Source organism: Drosophila willistoni, unplaced genomic scaffold (genome assembly GCF_018902025.1).
Source record: "Drosophila willistoni isolate 14030-0811.24 unplaced genomic scaffold, UCI_dwil_1.1 Seg703, whole genome shotgun sequence".
In the NCBI taxonomy this organism is placed as follows: Eukaryota; Metazoa; Arthropoda; class Insecta; order Diptera; family Drosophilidae; genus Drosophila; species Drosophila willistoni.
The window spans coordinates 20,688-41,133 of NW_025814612.1; the positions used below are offsets into that span (position 1 = coordinate 20,688).

A 20,446-nucleotide genomic window follows, 5' to 3' on the forward strand; every position below is an offset into this window, starting at 1 on the left:
GAAAACTGCCGATTATATAAAACTAAATTAAAACAACGTCAATTAGCTTAGATATACCCATTCAGAAAATAAAACAGGATTCAACCGTTGTGTTATATTCAATAATCTCTTAGCTTTTCAACTATTTTAAAGAAAATTCTTAATAATTCACTTATTAAAAAGTGCCAGAAATATTTGGCAATTGCCTACTGCTCAGCTTATTTTCGAAAGTATCTAGTACTTTCGGCGAGACGGAAGCAATTCACATTTTTTTGAGATCTAAGAAGGCCTGGGATGTTTGTAAAATTCGACCTGGTCAAGGAGTACAGTACTTCAATCATTCTACTTCGTGAACTCATACAGTCAACATCAAAAATAAAACAAAAACCTTTCCCTTACTTCTGAAAATCAAAAAAAAAAAAAAACAAAAGTGACATCCGAAAAAGGTAAGTAAACGTAAGAATATTACTTTTCATAATCGTGACCAAGTGTTCTTTTCCAGCCATTGAAGCATATAAATGCTCAATATTCAGCCGGGAACATTGGAGATATCTGCTTCTGATGTTAGTCAGATCTCATAGCAGAAGTTGCTGCGTTGGAAGGGAATAAAAGTGTGAGGCCGATTATGTCGTGCTACGACGGCAATAATTTTGTGGGCAGATTATGGTTGAGCATGTCTTGAGTGATGGTCAGAGTTCATCGGACTCTAGCTTTGAGACTGTATCATCGGATTGTAGCCATCTCTCTCTGAGTGTGCTCTCAAGAATCGCTTTCGTATCAAGCAATCTCAAACGGGGACACAAACGAAAAGCCCATAAAAACCCATAGAGACTAAACGGTAAGTGTTAGAAATAGGAAATCCAAATTCAGTATGACCGAATATTCCGTCTTTTCAAAATAGGTTCAAAAAGGTTTCCGAATCCAGTAAGGAGAGTGTACAAATCCACTCGTATGGAGGTATGGAGGAGGCATGCGGTATGGGAGGCTGCGAAATCAAATCCAGACCATGATCGGTTAAATGTGAGAAGGAGATAGAACCGGATGTTATAAATGGTCAGCGGCCCCCTTATATAAACATACTTCCAGAGAACTCCACTTCTCCGTCGTAATATCAGAGTTCTGCAGTTCCAGGAGCTTGAAAATTCGATGCAAACAAGGTTCGACCTTTGGCCACGTAACTCTGGCCATGGAGAGAGAACCGGATGGTATAAATGGTCAGCAGCCCCCTTACATAAACATACTTCCAAGAACAGGCAGTTGGTTGTGGTGGTGGTTTCCTCCGCGGAATGCGCTTAAACTTTTGCGATCTGTTAGAACAGTTCTTTGGGATATTTTCGGCATTGGGAAACGATAGTTTATCGTAATAGAAAAACAATAAAATGTAATCATTTATGGAAGTTGCTTTACTAACGAAATTTTGGCAAGTAAATTTTGTCATCAAAGTTTATTATGCTAAAAGTATCCACGTTCTGGTTTCACATCTTTTCGTCGCGGCACTCTTTTGGCTAGGTCACGGCTGGAACAGGAATACGTAAACAGATATTCAATATAAGTTGTCAGGGATAAGGATAATGAAGAAAACTGACTTATATAAAACTAAATTAAAACTGGAGGGCCAGGGCTTACTTCGACCGCGTCAAAGTTTGTATACCCTTGCAACTATTTTGGTAACTCTTTCCTTATCCTTAGCCGTCACAGTGGAAAAACGTTTTCTCTAAAAAGACTAATATTGCAAAAGAACGGCCTACAATCTTAGCATAGAAAAGAACGAAGATATTGATCAAAGTCACTGTTTTCCACCGATTTTGGTAACTCTTTCCTTATCCTTAGCCGTCACAGTGGAAAAACGTTTTCTCTAAAAAGACTAATATTGCAAAAGAACGGCCTACAATCTTAGCATAGAAAAGAACGAAGATATTGTTCAATTTGTTTTCCCGATCGTTCCTATGGGAGCTATATGATATAGTCACTCGATCTTGATCAATTTGGCATAGTCGTTTATATGTGTAATTAACTTAAAAATATTAAATTTCATGATAATAGCTCAAAAATGAAGTTAATATGATATAGTCACTCGATCTTGATCAAATTTGGCATAGTCGTTTATATGTGTAATTAATTAAAAATATTAAATTTCATGATAATAGCTCAAAAAATAACGAAGTTATTAAGAAAAGTCACTGTTCGTGACTTTGCCATTTATATGGGAGCTATATATATAGTGATCCGATCCGGCTGAATCGAGATATACAACGCCTGCAGTATATACAAGCCTACATGCAAAATTTCAGCTCTGTAGCTCTTTCGGTCTAAGAGGAGTTTGCGTTGATCCAGACGGACGGACGGACATGGCGATTTGAACTCGTCTAAAGTATATATACTTTATATGGTCGGAAATGCTTCCTTCTATGCGTTGCACACTTTTGACCAAAATTAATATACCCTTTTTGCAAGGGTATAAAAAAAATTAATATATATGTATACATAACTATATTCGAAATTTAGAAGAAAACTGCCGATTATATAAAACTAAATTAAAACAACGTCAATTAGCTTAGATATACCCATTTAGAAAATAAAACAGGATTCAGCCGTTGGGTTATATTCAATAATCTCTTAGCTTTTCAACTATTTTAAAGAAAATTCTTAATAATTCACTTATTAAAAAGTGCCAGAAATATTTGGCAATTGCCTACTGCTCAGCTTATTTTCGAAAGTATCTAGTACTTTCGGCGAGACGGAAGCAATTCACATTTTTTTGAGATCTAAGAAGGCCTGGGATGTTTGTAAAATTCGACCTGGTCAAGGGTGTACAGTACTTCAATCATTCTACTTCGTGAACTCATACAGTCAACATCAAAAATAAAACAAAAACCTTTCCCTTCTGAAAATCAAAAAAAAAAAAAACAAAAGTGAAAATTTGTTGACTTTTCAATTGATCCTGCAATCCGAAAAAGGTAAGTAAACGTAAGAATATTACTTTTCATAATCGTGACCAAGTGCTCTTTTCCAGCCATTGAAGCATATGAATGCTCAATATTCAGCCGGGAACATTGGAGATATCTGCTTCTGATGTTACGTTGGCCGATTCAGATCTCATAGCAGAAGTTGCTGCGTTGGAAGGGAATAAAAGTGTGAGGCCGATTATGTCGTGCTACGACGGCAATAATTTTGTGGGCAGATTATGGTTGAGCATGTCTTGAGTGATGGTCAGAGTTCATCTGACTCTAGCTTTGAGACTGTATCATCGGATTGTAGCCACTCTCTCTAAGTGTGCTCTCAAGAATCGCTTCGTATCAAGCAATCTCAAACGGGGACACAAACGAAAAGCCCATGAAAAACCCATAGAGACTAAACGGTAAGTGTTAGAAATAGGAAATCCAATTCAGTATGACCGAATATTCCGTCTTTTCAAAATAGGTTCAAAAAGGTTCTCGAATCCAGTAAGGAGAGTGTACAAATCCACTCGTATGGAGGAGGGCATGCGGTATGGGAAGCTGCGAAATCAAATCCAGACCATGCTCGGTTAAATCTGAGAAGGAGATAGAACCGGATGTTATAAATGGTCAGCGGCCCCCTTATATAAACATACTTCCAGAGAACTCCACTTCTCCGTCGTAATATCAGAGTTCTGCTGTTCCAGGAGCTTGAAAATTCGATGCAAACAAGGTTCGACCTTTGGCCACGTACCTCTGGCCATGGAGATAGAACCGGATGATATAAATGGTCAGCAGCCCCCTTACATAAACATACTTCCAGAGAACAGGCAGTTGGTTGTGGTGGTGGTTTCCTCCGCGGAATGTGCTTAAAACTTTTGCGATCTGTTAGAACAGTTCTTTGGGATATTTTTGGCATCGGGAAACGTTCGCAGATTAGACTTTAATGAGGTGACTCCGGGGATTGAGTATAACGGCCGGCTCTTTATAGCAGCTGGCAACGAAGATACAATGGAATGGGTGGCGAGCAACGTATGTTCTATGAAGCCTTACGTCTTATAGTTTGTAAGACTAACGGCCTCATAGAACATACATTGCTCGCCACCCATTCCCTGGTTTCTTCGTTGGCCGCTGCGATGTAGAGCCGGCCATTGTATTCAGTCACCGGAGTGACCTCATTAAAGTCTAAGCTGCGAACGTTTCCGAAATCCAAAAATATCCAAAAGATCTGTTCTAACAGATCGCAAAAGTTTTTTGCGCATTCCGAGTAGGAAACCACCACCACAACAAACTGCCTGATCTCTGGAAGTATGTTTATGTAAGGGGGCTGCTGACCATTTATACCATCCGGTTCTCTCTCCATGGCCAGAGTTACGTGGCCAAAGGTCGAACCTTGTTTGCATCGAATTTTCAAGCTCCTGGAACTGCAGAACTCTGATACTACGACGGAGAAGTGGGCTGTGATGAGCCGGGAAAATGCGCCCCCTATAGTCACGGATATTTGCCCAAATGAACAGGTTGAGATCTGGATGGATGCGGACAGTGGATATCATCAAGGAGAGATACAACAGCCTCAAACTATCTTTTTGGATGATCGAATTTGAGTTTTGCGATTAGATGACGCTAATATGTTTTTATTTTATGGAATTTATATTTTGAAATATTAAAAAAAAGTGACGATTACGGCAGACTCATTTGTCTACCGATTATTCTGACTGGCAACGGTCAAACGATAGTTTATCGTAATAGAAAAATAATAAAATGTAATAATCATTTATGGACGTTGCTTTACTAACGAAACTTTGGCAAGTAAATTTTGTCATCAAAGTTTATTATGCTAAAAGTATCCACGTTCTGGTTTCACATCTTTTTCGTCGCGGCACTCTTTTGGCTAGGTCACGGCTGGAACAGGAATACGTAAACAGATATTCAATATAAGTTGTCAGGGATAAGGATAATGAAGAAAACTGACTTATATAAAACTAAATTAAAACTGGAGGCAGGCTTACTTCGACCGCGTCAAAGTTTGTATACCCTTGCAACTATTTTGGTAACTCTTTCCTTATCATTAGCCGTCACAGTGGAAAAACGTTTGCTCTAAAAAGACTAATATTGCAAAAGAACGGCCTACAATCTTAGCATAGAAAAGAACGAAGATATTGATCAAAGTCACTGTTTTCCACCGATCGTTTCTATGGGAGCTATATGATATAGTCACTCGATCTTGATCAAATTTGGCATAGTCGTTTATATGTGTAATTAACTTAAAAATATTAAATTTCATGATAATAGCTCAGAAAATAACGAAGTTATTAAGGAAAGTCACTGTTCGTGACTTTGCCATTTGTATATGATATAGTGATCCGATCCGGCTAAATCCGAGATATACAACGCCTGCAGTATATACAAGCCTACATGCAAAATTTCTGCTCTGTAGCTCCTTCGGTCTAAGAGGAGTTTGCGTTGACGGACGGACGGACATGGCGATTTGAACTCGTCTCGTCGTGCTGATCAAGAATATATATACTTTATATGGTCGGAAATGCTTCCTTCTATGCGTTGCACACTTTTGACCAAAATTAATATACCCTTTTTGCAAGGGTATAAAAAAAATTAATATATATGTATATCAAAAAACTTTCACTCGTTGCAGAGGACGGACGTGTTTTTTTTGCGCTTATCAACTTTTATTTTTTCTCGCGATTAAATACTTTTACATAACTCTTAAATTATCGGTTTTATTAATAATAATTACAACATCCGAATTTTATTTTCATTTCGCGAGTTCTTGCTGTCGTTTTTGTTTAAATTTAAATAAAATCAAAACTTACAATAATACTTGCATTAGCGGTGTTGTTGTTTTGTTTATCTCTTTTGCTTTTGTGTCTTTACCGTTTTAACTAACTCTCGCGCTCATGCGTACAAATTGTTGTTGCATGTGTTCAATTTGACGCGCTCTCCCGCTCTTTCCTATTCTTGATTGATTTGCGCTCTCGTCTTTTGCCTACCCGCGACTCTGTGATACGTGTTTTTGTTTTTGTGTTTTCATTTCTTTTTATTCTTTAGTTGTGAAGGCTTACTCTGCACATTAACCCTTGTGTCAGAACTGGTCAGTATATTCTTATACACAGATTTTTTACCTTTAGAATTTTTATTTTTTATTTTTTTGTATTTCCTCTTGTAATTAAATTAAACTTTTGATAAAATGGTTGTCTGCTCAAAAAATAATTGCATAGTTGCCACTAATGCGGTTGACTCCCATGATTATATTCTTTGCTGGTTGTGTGACAATGCGGTTCACGTTAAGTGTGCAGGTTACACAGGCAGAATCAAGGAGTCTATTGCTAAAGGTGGTGGCTTAAAATATGGATGTGATGCTTGCCGGGAGGTCGAGAATGAGATGCGCTCTTTCATGAGGCGGACTAGAGATAGTTTTGACACTTTAAGGGCAGGTTTTAATAAACTCCAAGCGGAGTTTACTGCGGTGGAGACTCAGTTCAGAAGTTTATCGCTTATGAATGAGTCTCCAAACGTAAAAGGACCAGTCCTTGGGGTGTTTCTGTATCTGTAGATCCGCCAGCGTCTCTTATCGTCCCCGACCGGTCTCATGCACCGTCCACTCCTAATGTACAGCAATTGATATCGTTTAAGAGCCCGGTTGTGAATGCTATTAGTAATGAATTACCGGTATCCTGGGAATGATCTCTTAAAAACGATGCCTATTGTAGTGTCCGATGTGTCTGGCAATTACCCATTCCAATGGAAATTGCCGATAGTTCTAAAAGTATTGAGGGCCCCGTAAACAAGTTGACTGCTGCAGTGGGTGACTTGTCCAACGTTACTGCTGCGGCTGATGCTTCGGGACCGCGGCCTCTCGTGGGCATACCACCAAAGAACATATATTTGTTTCTAGGCTAGACCCTGTTGTCACATCTGATGATGTAATAGCCTATATTCGGAAGAAAGTTAACGTCTCGAATATTGCGGTGGATAAGTTTAAATTTTCTTATTCTCGGGACATTTCGTCCTTTAAAATTAGTGTTTCTGCCAATTTCTTCGACACTATATGTCGAGAAGATTTTTGGCCTAAACATATAATTGTTAAGGAATATACTGTAAAAAAGAAAAATCGGCATCCGATTCGCTTGCCTACAACAACAACTAATACTATTCCTGCACATCAGCATCTGCTGTTGATGCTGCTTTATCATCTGAAATGATTCAATTTTCTAGTACCCAGGAGATTGAGTTTGTCGGTGTTAAAGTAAATTTTAAATTTTTTAATGCTTTCATTACTTGTTCCTATATTCCACCATTGTCAGACATGGTGGTATATTTAAATCATTTAGAGGCAATTCAGTTTGTCTCCTCTTTAGTTTCGAGTCAAGACATGCTCATAGTTGTAGGTGATTTTAATTTACCCGCTTTAGCATGGTCACTAACAGATGAATCTACCACGTTGCTGCCCTCTTTGTCACATGACTTTATTGATGGCCTTCTAGGCTTATCTTTATCCCAAGTCAATCCTGTCTTAAATTCTAATGGAAAATCGTTAGATCTTATTTTTGTATTGGATTCTTCTTATTGTGAGGTTTCTAGGATCGAACCATTTGTTCTTCCACAGACAAATTTCATCCTACATTAAATTTAAAAATTGATTTGCCCTTGCTTTCACCATTACTTGGTTCAAATGAGTTACCTCTAACTAGTTGCTTTCGTAAGACTGACTTTGCCAGCCTTAATGAAAACATTGCTACTACCGATTGGTCTTATCTGTACAATTGTAGTGATATGAACTCGGCTGTTCGTTTTTTCTATAATACTCTGAATTCACTCTTTGATATTTGTGTGCCTCTTGGTAGGCTGGAGCGGCTTAACAAACCTCCCTGGTTCTCTCCGAGCTATCCAATTTGAAAAATGTGAAGACACGATATTATAAGAAGTTTCAAAAAACACGTCGTTCATCAGATTATGCTCTGTATACAGTCGCTCGTTCAAAATTCATGATGCTTAATACACAATGCTATAAGAATTATCTTCAGCGGTGTAAGCTTCAGTTTTCTTCTGACCCTAAACAATTTTATAATTTTGTTAATTCTAAACGTAAGACCTCTGTGCACCCATCTTTTTTGTCTTTTCAAAATAAAAAAGCGAGCACTGATCAGGCAATTGCCGATATGTTTGCGAGTTTTTTCAAAACAACTTATTCCTCAACGGAATATCGAGCAAGTCCGTATCCTTATCATTTAAAAAAGGCTAATTGCATTTTCAATCCAGTGATTGATGAAAGTTTATTCTTAACGAACTTAAATTAGTTAAACCTGTTTATTCTCCGGGGCCAGACGGTATTCCTGGATGTGTACTCAGGTTCTGTGCAAACGCATTATGTAAACCCATTTTAAAATTGTTTCTATTGTCTGTAGAATCTTCCTCTTTTCCATCTATTTGGAAGGAGTCGTATATTATTCCTCTCATAAAAATGGCAAAAAGTCCGAAGCCTCTAACTATAGGGGTATCTCAAAATTGTCCGCTATTCCGAAAGCTTTTGAGAAAATTTAACTTCTCAATTGCAACATTTTTGCAGCTCTATTATTTCGCCATCCCAACATGGGTTTGTGAAACGTAGATCTACAACCACTAACCTTTTAGAATTTACATCAATAATTATCAAGGGGTTCAAAAATGGTAAACAAACTGATGTATATACACTGACTTCAGCAAAGCCTTTGATTCCGTTAATCATACCCTATTACTTTCTAAGCTGAGCGACATTGGGTTTCCACCCCTTTTCCTTTCTTGGGTTCGAGAATATTTAACAAATAGAAAACAGAAGGTACTTTTTAAGTCTTCTTTTTCCGTTTCCATTTCTGTGACTTCTGGTGTACCTCAAGGTAGTCATCTTGGCCCTCTGCTCTTCACACTATTTATTAACGATCTTCCATCAGTCATTGTTCATTCGCGTGTGCTTATGTATGCTGACGATGTCAAGCTTTGTCTTACTTATAAAGATACAGATTCATTTAGTCGGCTACAAGCTGATCTTAAAAACTTTCAATCCTGGTGCCAGTTTAATCTACTAAATCTTAACACTACCAAATGTAAGGTAATGACATTTTTTCGTAACTCTCCTCAACTGGTCACTTATTTTCTAAACAACAGCCCTTTAGAACGTCTAAATAATATGAATGATTTGGGCGTACTTATGGACCATAAGTTAAATTTTAACACCCATATTTCCACCACGGTCGCAAAGGCCATGAGTGTCCTGGGTTTCATTAAAAGATGGTCAAAAGAATTTGATGACCCCTATACAACTAAAGTTCTTTTTACTTCGCTTGTCCGTCCTATTTTAGAGTATGGATCTTGCATTTGGTCACCTCAATATGAGTCGCACCAGATTAGACTAGAATCCGTTCAAACGCAGTTCTTGCTATTTGCTCTTAGTGGCTTAAGCTGGGATCGCAATGTCAATTTGCCTTCGTATTCTAGTAGACTTCTCTTGATTAACCTTCCGTCCCTAACTAACCGTAGAATTATGCTTGGTGTCATTTTTATGCACAAGCTCCTAATTGGTGATATCGACTCGCCTGAGTTATTAGCTCAGGTGAATCTGTCGGTACCATGTAGACGGAGTAGACATCCTTTAATACCTTTATCCCTTAGTCGTTGTTCTTCTAACTATGCTATGCATGAACCTTTAGGGTCCTCTGCTCTGATTACAATCTTCTATCCCCTGTGATCGGCTCAGAGTTTTCTATTAATATGCTTAAAACATCTATCCTATCCCATTTAGTTAATAGATAGCTGTAGTTTATGTGTTTGTCCGTCTTTTCTATTGTGTATTTTGTCCACGCGATTCGTGCCGTGCGTTATACGGCTGCACCCCTCGGTCGGTCGGGTGGGAGGTGGGCAGTTATCTGCTTGGGCTCGCGCGTAACAGGCTTTGTCCTGGTGTCGTAGGGGCCACTTGAACGTACTGCGCATAGTATCGTCAACGTCCGCTATACATAACTATATTCGAAATTTAGAAGAAAACTGCCGATTATATAAAACTAAATTAAAATAACGTCAATTAGCTTAGATATACCCATTCAGAAAATAAAACAGGATTCAGCCGTTGGGTTATATTCAATAATCTCTTAGCTTTTCAACTATTTTAAAGAAAATTCTTAATAATTCACTTATTAAAAAGTGCCAGAAATATTTGGCAATTGCCTACTGCTCAGCTTATTTTCGAAAGTATCTAGTACTTTCGGCGAGACGGAAGCAATTCACATTTTTTGAGATCTAAGAAGGCCTGGGATGTTTGTAAAATTCGACCTGGTCAAGGGTGTACAGTACTTCAATCATTCTACTTCGTGAACTCATACAGTCAACATCAAAAATAAAACAAAAACCTTTCCCTTCTAAAAATAAAAAAAAAAAAACAAAAGTGAAAATTTGTTGACTTTTCAATTGATCCTGCAATCCGAAAAAGGTAAGTAAACGTAAGAATATTACTTTTCATAATCGAGACCAAGTGTTCTTTTCCAGCCATTGAAGCATATGAATGCTCAATATTCAGCCGGGAACATTGGAGATATCTGCTTCTGATGTTAGTCACAGATCTCATAGCAGAAGTTGCTGCGTTGGAAGGGAATAAAAGTGTGAGGCCGATTATGTCGTGCTACGACGGCAATAATTTTGTGGGCCAGATTATGGTTGAGCATGTCTTGAGTGATGGTCAGAGTTCATCTGACTCTAGCTTTGAGACTGTATCATCGGATTGTAGCCAGCTCTCTCTAAGTGAGCTCTCAAGAATCGCTCTCGTATCAAGCAATCTCAAACGGAGATACAAACGAAAAGCCCATGAAAAACCCATAGAGACTAAACGGTAAGTGTTAGAAATAGGAAATCCAAATTCAGTATGACCGAATATTCCGTCTTTTCAAAATAGGTTCAAAAAGATTCTCGAATCCAGTAAGGAGAGTGTACAAATCCCCTCGTATGGAGGTATGGAGGAGGCATGCGGTATGGGAGGCTGCGAAATCAAATCCAGACCATGCTCGGTTAAATCTGAGAAGGAGATAGAACCGGATGTTATAAATGGTCAGCGGCCCCCTTATATAAACATACTTCCAGAGAACTCCACTTCTCCGTCGTAATATCAGAGTTCTGCTGTTCCAGGAGCTTGAAAATTCGATGCAAACAAGGTTCGACCTTTGGCCACGTACCTTGGCCATGGAGATAGAACCGTATGATATAATGGTCAGCAGCCCCCTTACATAAACATACTTCCAGAGAACAGGCAGTTGGTTGTGGTGGTGGTTTCCTCCGCGGAATGTGCTTAAAACTTTTGCGATCTGTTTGAACAGTTCTTTGGGATATTTTTGGCATCGGGAAACGTTCGCAGATTAGACTTTAATGAGGTGACTCCGGGGATTGAGTATAATGGCCGGCGCTTTATAGCAGCTGCCAACGAAGATACAATGGAATGGGTGGCGCAACGTTTTTTTTTTTTTTTTTTTTTTTTTTTTTTTTTTTTTTTTTTATTGTCTAAGCTGCGAACGTTTCCGAAATCCAAAAATATTCAAAAGATCTGTTCTAACAGATCGCAAAGTTTTTTGCGCATTCCGGGGAGGAAACCACCACCACAACAAACTGCCTGATCTCTGGAAGTATGTTTATGTAAGGGGGCTGCTGACCATTTATACCATCCGGTTCTCTCTCCATGGCCAGAGTTACGTGGCCAAAGGTCGAACCTTGTTTGCATCTAATTTTCAAGCTCCTGGAACTGCAGAACTCTGATATTAAGACGGAGAAGTGGGCTGTGATGAACCGAGAAAATGCGCCCCCTATAGTCACGGATATTTGCCCAAATGAACAGGTTGAGATCTGGGTGGATGCGGACAGTGTGGATATCATCAAGGAGAGATACAACAGCCTCAAACTATCTTTTTGGATGATCGAATTTGAGTTTTGCGATTAGATGACGCTAATATGTTTTTATTTTATGGAATTTATATTTTGAAATATTAAAAAAAAGTGACGATTACGGCAGACTCATTTGTCTACCGATTATTCTGACTGGCAACGGTCAAACGATAGTTTATTGTAATAGAAAAATAATAAAATGTAATAATCATTTATGGACGTTGCTTTACTAACGAAACTTTGGCAAGTAAATTTTGTCATCAAAGTTTATTATGCTAAAAGTATTTATTATCTGGTTTCACATCTTTTTCGTCGCGGCACTCTTTTGGCTAGGTCACGGCTGGAACAGGAATACGTAAACAGATATTCAATATAAGTTGTCAGGGATAAGGATAATGAAGAAAACTGACTTATATAAAACTAAATTAAAACTGGAGGGCCAGGGCTTACTTCGACCGCGTCAAAGTTTGTATACCCTTGCAACTATTTTGGTAACTCTTTCCTTATCATCTAAAAGCCTAATATTGCAAAGAACGCTACAATCTAGCATAGAAAGAACGAAGATATTGATCAAAGTCACTGTTTTCCACCGATCGTTCTATGGGAGCTATATGATATAGTCACTCGATCTTGATCAAATTGTCATAGTCGTTTATATGTGTAATTAACTTAAAAATATTAAATTTCATGATAATAGCTCAGAAAATAATGAAGTTATTAAGGAAAGTCACTGTTCGTGACTTTGCCATTTGTATATGATATAGTGATCCGATCCGGCTAAATCCGACATATACAACGCCTGCAGTATATACAAGCCTACATGCAAAATTTCAGCTCTGTAGCTCTTTCGGTCTAAGAGGAGTTTGCGTTGATCCAGACGGACGGACGGACGGACGGACATGGCGATTTGAACTCGTCTCGTCGTGCTGATCAAGAATATATATACTTTATATGGTCGGAAATGCTTCCTTTTATGCGTTGCACACTTTTAACCAAAATTAATATACCCTTTTTGCAAGGGTATAAAAAAAATTAATATATATGTATACATAACTATATTCGAAATTTAGAAGAAAACTGCCGATTATATAAAACTAAATTAAAATAACGTCAATTAGCTTAGATATACCCATTCAGAAAATAAAACAGGATTCAGCCGTTGGGTTATATTCAATAATCTGTTAGCTTTTCAACTATTTTAAAGAAAATTCTTAATAATTCCCTTATTAAAAAGTGCCAGAAATACTTGGCAATTGCCTACTGCTCAGCTTATTTTCGAAAGTATCTAGTACTTTCGGCGAGACGGAAGCAATTCACATTTTTTTGAGATCTAAGAAGGCCTGGGATGTTTGTAAAATTCGACCTGGTCAAGGGAGTACAGTACTTCAATCATTCTACTTCGTGAACTCATACAAACGATGCGACTCGGCTTAAATAAACCGACCTGGTGGGAATCCGACAGAATCACATTTATGTGATAGACGTTCAGATTGTGACAGACGGACATTCCTTAGACTAAGCGCACCAGCGCAAGGTCGAAAGTACAACAGAGCTGACATAAGATCACAAATGCGTCGATTTTCGGAGTGACAGGTGAAATCGAGTTTCATTCGTTACACTCAACTGGAGAGGAATCTGGAGCGGTCAGTCGGTAAAACGATTGATTGCAAAAGATCTCCTCATCGTTGAAGATACCAAACTAATCAGCGTCAGAGCAGTAAATGGCGGAGTGACGTCTTTGAAGTATTTCATGTATTGTGCTGGGTATACTCGAAGCTAGATGTGCTAACCTCTAGTTTCTCTTATAATTTTGCCTGCTACCTTGGCATTCCATCTAAAAAGGTACAAACATCGCATTGTCAAAAAGAGGTGGTTTTAGTGCGTAGGCGCTGTGGGACTTCATTGTCCCGATGATGCAGCGAATCGTGCATACGAGATTGTCCAGTAGTTGGTTGCTCGTATCTTTAGAAGATAGCCAAATGCCTCGTCATCTAATTAGTGACGCGCATGAATGGATTAACGAGATTCCTACTGTCCCTATCTACTGTCTAGCGAAACCACAACCAAGGGAATGGGCTTGGAATAATTAGCGGAGAAAGAAGATCCTTTTGAGCTTGACTCTAATCTGGCAGTGTAAGGAGACATAAGAGGTGTAGAATAAGTGGGAGATATTATTCATTGTGTTTGATCCCTATCTACTGTCTAGCGAAACCACAACCAAGGGAATGGGCTTGGAATAATTAGCGGAGAAAGAAGATCCTTTTGAGCTTGACTCTAATCTGGCAGTGTAAGGAGACATAAGAGGTGTAGAATAAGTGGGAGATATTATTCATTGTGTCGCCAATGAAATACCACTACTCTTATGGTTTCCTTACTTACTTGATTAAATGGAACGTGTATCATTTCCTAGCCATTATACAGATATATTTATTATATCTTATGGTATTGGGTTTTGATGCAAGCTTCTTGATCAAAGTATCACGAGTTTGTTATATAATCGCAAACAAATTCTTTAATGAGAGAGTGCATTTATGTATTTTTAATTTGAAATATTTGGTATAACTTCAATTACTCAGGTATGATCCAATTCAAGGACATTGCCAGGTAGGGAGTTTGACTGGGGGGTACATCTCTCAAATAATAACGGAGGTGTCCCAAGGCCACCTCAGTGCGGACAGAAACCACACATAGAGCAAAAGGGCAAATGCTGATCTGATCTCGGTGTTCAGTACACACAGGGACACCATCGGCCTATCGATCCTTTTGGTTTAAAGAGTTTTTAACAAGAGGTGTCAAAAAAGTTACCATAGGGATAACTGGCTTTTTGGTCCTTCGATGTCGGCTGTTCCTATCATTGTGAAGCAAAATTCAGCGTTGGATTGTTCACATGGGTGTTGGAACGTGAGCTGGGCTTAGACCGTCGTGAGACAGGTTAGTTGTACCCTACTAATGACAAAACGTTGTTGCGACAGCATTCCTGCGTAGTACGAGAGGAACCGCAGGTACGGACCAATGGCACAATACTTGTTCGAACGAACAGTGGTATGACGCTACGTCCGTTGGATTATGCCTGAACGCCTCTAAGGTCGTATCCGTGCTGGACTGCAATGATAAATAAGGGGCAATTTGCATTGTATGGCTTCTAAACCATTAAAAGTTTATTTTATAAACGACAATGGATGTGATGCCAATGTTATTTAGCATTATCTTTGATCACCTGATGCTGCGCTAGTTACATATTAAAACATTATTTAATACAAACGACAAAGCCTAGAATCAATTGTAAACGACTTTTGTAACAAGCAAGGTGTTGTAAGTGGTTGAGCAGCTCAGTGCGATCCACTGAAGCTTATCCTTTGCTTGATGATTCGATTTTTTTTAAATTGCTGATGTACTTTTATTATATGGGAGAGTATTTCATATAAGAATAAGTTCATTTCTATCCTCTTTTTTTAGGTAGCCAAATGTATCGTCATTTCTTTAGTTTTTTTTTTTTTTTTTTTTTTTTTATTTGACAGCAATATAGCGAATTTGCAATCTGTCCGGGGACAATCAGCAAGTTTTCGTGGTTGGACATTGGCGGTTATAATGTTTGTGTGTTATTGCAATAAGGTGTTGTGTGGTTGTATAAGGGGGAATGCTGGTTAAATAGTAATATTATTCTCAATGTCGTGGCAGGTCCAGCGTGTGAAGTCTTTTAAGACGCCTGGTGAAATGAGTCTCTGATATTAGTAGTATATCGACATATTGAGTTTTTAAAAAGTGCTCAACTTCTGGCCTGCTCCTACACAGACCGTTCGCGTTCCATAGGACGATATGGAGGTTTATTTGCATTTTTGGGCCGTGATTGACGTTAGGAGCTGTGTCATGGCAGCAACTTGGTCCATTATCTTCTCCATAAGAGCTTCAAGGCGATCCAATCTTTGGCTTGTTTGGGACGAATTGACAGGAGGGGCCTCTGCCTGCTGGGGAGGCAGCTGATTGCCTTTTAATATATTGGCGAAAGTGACGCCTGGCTTGCTCGCAGAGGTTTGCCAGTAACCTGGTGATGGTGTCGTTGGGGTTGACCTTGGCTTTGGCAGATGCGTCTCCTTTGCCTTCAAATAGACTTTGCAGCCCTTATAAGAGGCAGTATGGTTGCCCTTGCAGTGAGCACAGCGGGGAGGATCGGTCCTTGGCTTGCGGCAGTCCGAGGAACTATAAGCGCCTCGGCATTTTACACAGTTGAACTGCAGGTTGCAGTTCTTCTGAGTGTGTCCAAATCCTTGGCATCTGTATCTGTATCAAGTTCACAAAGAACATAGCCAGAGGTTTCTTTGTACTGCGGCTGATTGCATTTTTGATGTCCAGGCCTCTAACAATGTGCCCGTTGGCAGCCAGTGCTTCTTTAATGTCCATGGGATTGGTGTGTGATGAAGACCTTTGATTCGATTATCGACGTGTTTGAGTTTGCAATCAAAAAAAAAAAAAAAAAAAAAAAATACAAAAATAGGAAAATAATTGTTATCAAATTTCACATAATTTACGCCTGCCCAATTGTTAAAACCATTAAGTGGCGGCAAATAAATAAGTGACACATACTTGTCTGTGGCTCCGGCCGCAGCAGGCACAAATATGATCACTGGTATTAACAGCAACGTCAACAATGCGAACAGGTTTGCCATGCTATCAGATGAAAGCGACAACGACGAAGAAGATGCTCCAATGACGGCTCAACAGGAGCCACCCACGGCTGAGGTGCGCAAGGTCAAGCCGCCTCCTATTTTTCTACCGGAGGTTCACGATATTAAGGACTTAATAAGAGACGTTACATCCGTAATCGGCGGCAACAATTTCGACTACAAAGCGGGTAGGGATGGACAAGTCAGAGTCAACCTACAAGATAAGGAGAATTTTTCAACTCTGAAAAACTACCTTAGTGAACACGTCCCATACCAGACTTTCCAGCCTAAAGACGAGCGAGCTTATAGAATTGTTGTCAAAGGTCTTCATTTCTTCAGTGACGCAATGAATTTACTTTAAGAGATTCCTACTCTTCATATTTTAATGGGTGAAAAAAAATGTTATATATATATATAAGTTAAAAGAACGAATACGGCGTTTCCAACTGTTATCGTCATGATGTAGCCAAATGAATCGTCATTTATTTAGTGACGCAATATATATACTTAAAGAGATTCCTACTGTCCATATTGAAAGGTGGAAAAATAATGTTATATGTATATAACTTAAAAGAACGAAAACGGCGGTTCCAACTGTGATCGTCATAATGTAGCCAAATGAATCGTCATTTATTTAGTGACGCAATTTATATTTTTTAAGAGATTCCTACTGTACCTATTAAAAGGTCAAAAGAAAAAAAATGTTATATGTATATAGCTTTAATAAATGAATACGGCGATGCCAACTGTCATCTTCATAATTTATATGAAAAAAAAAAAAATACTTAACATTTAAAATTTTTCATATCATATGAAAATATATATCATAACATATGGGATTTATTTAATATCGCCCATTTATATGAAAAAAAAATTACTCAACATTCAAAATTTCTCATATCCTATGAAAATATATATCATAACGTATGAGATTTATTTAATATCGCCCATTTATATGAAAAAAAAAATTTACTCAACATTCAAAATTTCTCATATCATATGAAAATATATATCACAACGTATTAGATTTATTTAATATCGCCCATTTATATGAAAAAAAAAAATTTACTCAAAATTCAAAATTTCTCATATCATATAGAAATATATATCATAACGAATGGGATTTATTTAATATCGCCCATTAATATGAAAAAAAAAAATTGACTCAACATTCAAAATTTCTCATATCATTTGAAAATATATCATAACGTATGGGATTTATTTAATATTTATATGAAAATGAAGTAAGTAAGTCGTTTTACATAAATTGATAGTTTACTTTAAATTTCAAGTTTTTAAATTTTGTCAAGTCCAGTATTCAATCACTTATGTTAACTAAGACATTTCGCAGCATTCGTTTGGGTTAAGATTTTATTGAAGGAATTGATATATGCCAGTAAAATGGTGTATTTTTAATTTCTTTCAATAAAAATATTATTGACGTAATGAAATAAACAAACAATTTAATAATCACTCTAAGCGGTGGATCACTCGGCTCATGGGTCGATGAAGAACGCAGCAAACTGTGCGTCATCGTGTGAACTGCAGGACACATGAACATCGACATTTTGAACGCATATCGCAGTCCATGCTGTTATGGTACTTTAATTAATTTTAGAGTGCTGCTTGGACTACATATGGTTGAGGGTTGTAAGACTATGCTAAATAAGTTGTTTTAATATTTTACGAAATATTAAAGCATATGGTATATTATTGGATATATATGTATATTCATAATATTAATAATAATTGAAACACATTGGCTCACATATGTATGAGAAAAACGAAGATGTATAATTTTCTTTTTCAAATCAAATGATACTGAGGAATGTCTAGCATAAAAAATATTAAATTTTAATCTAGAATTGCCTCTTATTAATGATATGAAATGAAAAAATAATTGTGTCATAATATTATTCTTCACTTAAAGTAAAAATTAACAATGGTTTTAATATATTAAATAATATATTTGTGTGTATATACAACCTCAACTCATATGGGACTACCCCCTGAATTTAAGCATATTAATTAGGGGAGGAAAAGAAACTAACAAGGATTTTCTTAGTAGCGGCGAGCGAAAAGAAAATAGTTCAGCACTAAGTCACTTTGTCTTTATGGCAAATGTGAGATGCAGTGTATGGAGCATCAATATTCTAGTATGAGAAATTAATGATTTAAGTCCTTCTTAAATGAGGCCATTTACCCATAGAGGGTGCCAGGCCCGTATAACGTTAATGATTACTAGATGGTGTTTCCAAAGAGTCGTGTTGCTTGATAGTGCAGCACTAAGTGGGTGGTAAACTCCATCTAAAACTAAATATAACCATGAGACCGATAGTAAACAAGTACCGTGAGGGAAAGTTGAAAAGAACTCTGAATAGAGAGTTAAATAGTACGTGAAACTGCTTAGAGGTTAAGCCCGATGAACCTGAATATCCATTATGGAAAATTCATCATTAGAGTTTTAATATTTTAATAATATTATAATAATAGTGTGCATTTTTCCATATAAGGACATTGTAATCTATTAACATAAACCAAATTTATCATAAAATATGACTTATAGTTTATTTAAATTATTTTGCTTGCATTTTAACATAGAATAAATGTCATTAATTTGATAAAGTGTTGATAGATTTATATGAATACAGTGCGTTAATTTTTCGGAATTATATAATAGCATGATTATCATTGATTTTCTGTGTTTATTATATGCACTTGTATGATTAACAATGCGAAAGATTCAGGATACCTTCGGGACCCGTCTTGAAACACGGACCAAGGAGTCTAACATATGTGCAAGTTATTGGGATATAAACCTAATAGCATAATTAACTTGACTAATAATGGGATTAGTTTTTTAACTATTTATAGATAATTAACACAATCCGGGGCGTTCTATATAGTTATGTATAATGATATTTATATTATTTATACCTCTAACTGGAACGTACCTTGAGCATATATGCTGTGACCCGAAAGATGGTGAACTATACTTGATCAGGTTGAAGTCAGGGGAAACCCTGATGGAAGACCGAAACAGTTCTGACGTGCAAATCGATTGTCAGAATTGAGTATAGGGCGAAAGACCAATCGAACCATCTAGTAGCTGGTTCCTTCCGAAGTTTCCCTCAGGATAGCTGGTGCATTTAAATGTTATATAAAATAATCTTATCTGGTAAAGCGAATGATTAGAGGCCTTAGGGTCGAAACGATCTTAACCTATTCTCAAACTTTAAATGGGTAAGAACCTTAACTTTCTTGATATGAAGTTTAAGGTTATGATATATTGTGCCCAGTGGGCCACTTTTGGTAAGCAGAACTGGCGCTGTGGGATGAACCAAACGTAATGTTACGGTGCCCAAATTAACAACTCATACAGAAACCATGAAAGGCGTTGGTTGCTTAAAACAGCAGGACGGTGATCATGGAAGTCGAAATCCGCTAAGGAGTGTGTAACAACTCACCTGCCGAAGCAACTAGCCCTTAAAATGGATGGCGCTTAAGTTGTATACCTATACATTACCGCTAAAGTAGATGATTTATATTATTTATAATATAAATTTTGAAACTTTAGTGAGTAGGAAGGTACAATGGTGTGCTTAGAAGTGTTTGGCGTAAGCCTGCATGGAGCCGCCATTGGTACAGATCTTGGTGGTAGTAGCAAATAATCGAATGAGACCTTGGAGGACTGAAGTGGAGAAGGGTTTCGTGTGAACAGTGGTTGATCACGAGTTAGTCGGTCCTAAGTTCAAGGCGAAAGCCGAAAATTTTCAAGTTTTAAAAATGTCAAATGAAATAATAAATAATAAAACACTTGAATAATTTTGAACGAAAGGGAATACGGTTCCAATTCCGTAACCTGTTGAGTATCCGTTTGTTATTAAATATGGGCCTCGTGCTCATCCTGGCAACAGGAACGACCATAAAGAAGCCGTCGAGAGGTATCGGAAGAGT

At 37.6% G+C, this 20,446-nt stretch overlaps 1 protein-coding gene, 1 long non-coding RNA gene and 1 other non-coding gene across 3 annotated transcripts; all 3 read left to right on the plus strand.

The window, feature by feature from the left end:
- Nucleotides 1-2,772: 2,772 nt before the first annotated feature.
- Nucleotides 2,773-11,116, plus strand: LOC111519446. The gene is made up of 4 exons (XM_047013309.1): nt 2,773-2,936; nt 2,993-3,072; nt 10,521-10,788; nt 10,852-11,116. Exons 2-4 carry the CDS (start codon nt 3,009-3,011, stop codon nt 11,057-11,059), a joined length of 540 nt encoding a protein of 179 aa, XP_046869265.1. The 5' UTR covers nt 2,773-2,936; nt 2,993-3,008; the 3' UTR covers nt 11,060-11,116.
- Nucleotides 3,277-4,715, plus strand: LOC124461859. The gene is made up of 2 exons (XR_006955273.1): nt 3,277-3,337; nt 3,400-4,715. It is a non-coding gene; the product is annotated as an uncharacterized LOC124461859 (long non-coding RNA).
- A 6,844-nt stretch (nt 11,117-17,960) lies between the features above and the next one.
- On the plus strand, nt 17,961-18,140 carry LOC124461861. The gene has a single exon (XR_006955275.1). It is a non-coding gene; the product is annotated as a 5.8S ribosomal RNA (ribosomal RNA).
- The last annotated feature ends 2,306 nt before the right edge of the window (nt 18,141-20,446 follow it).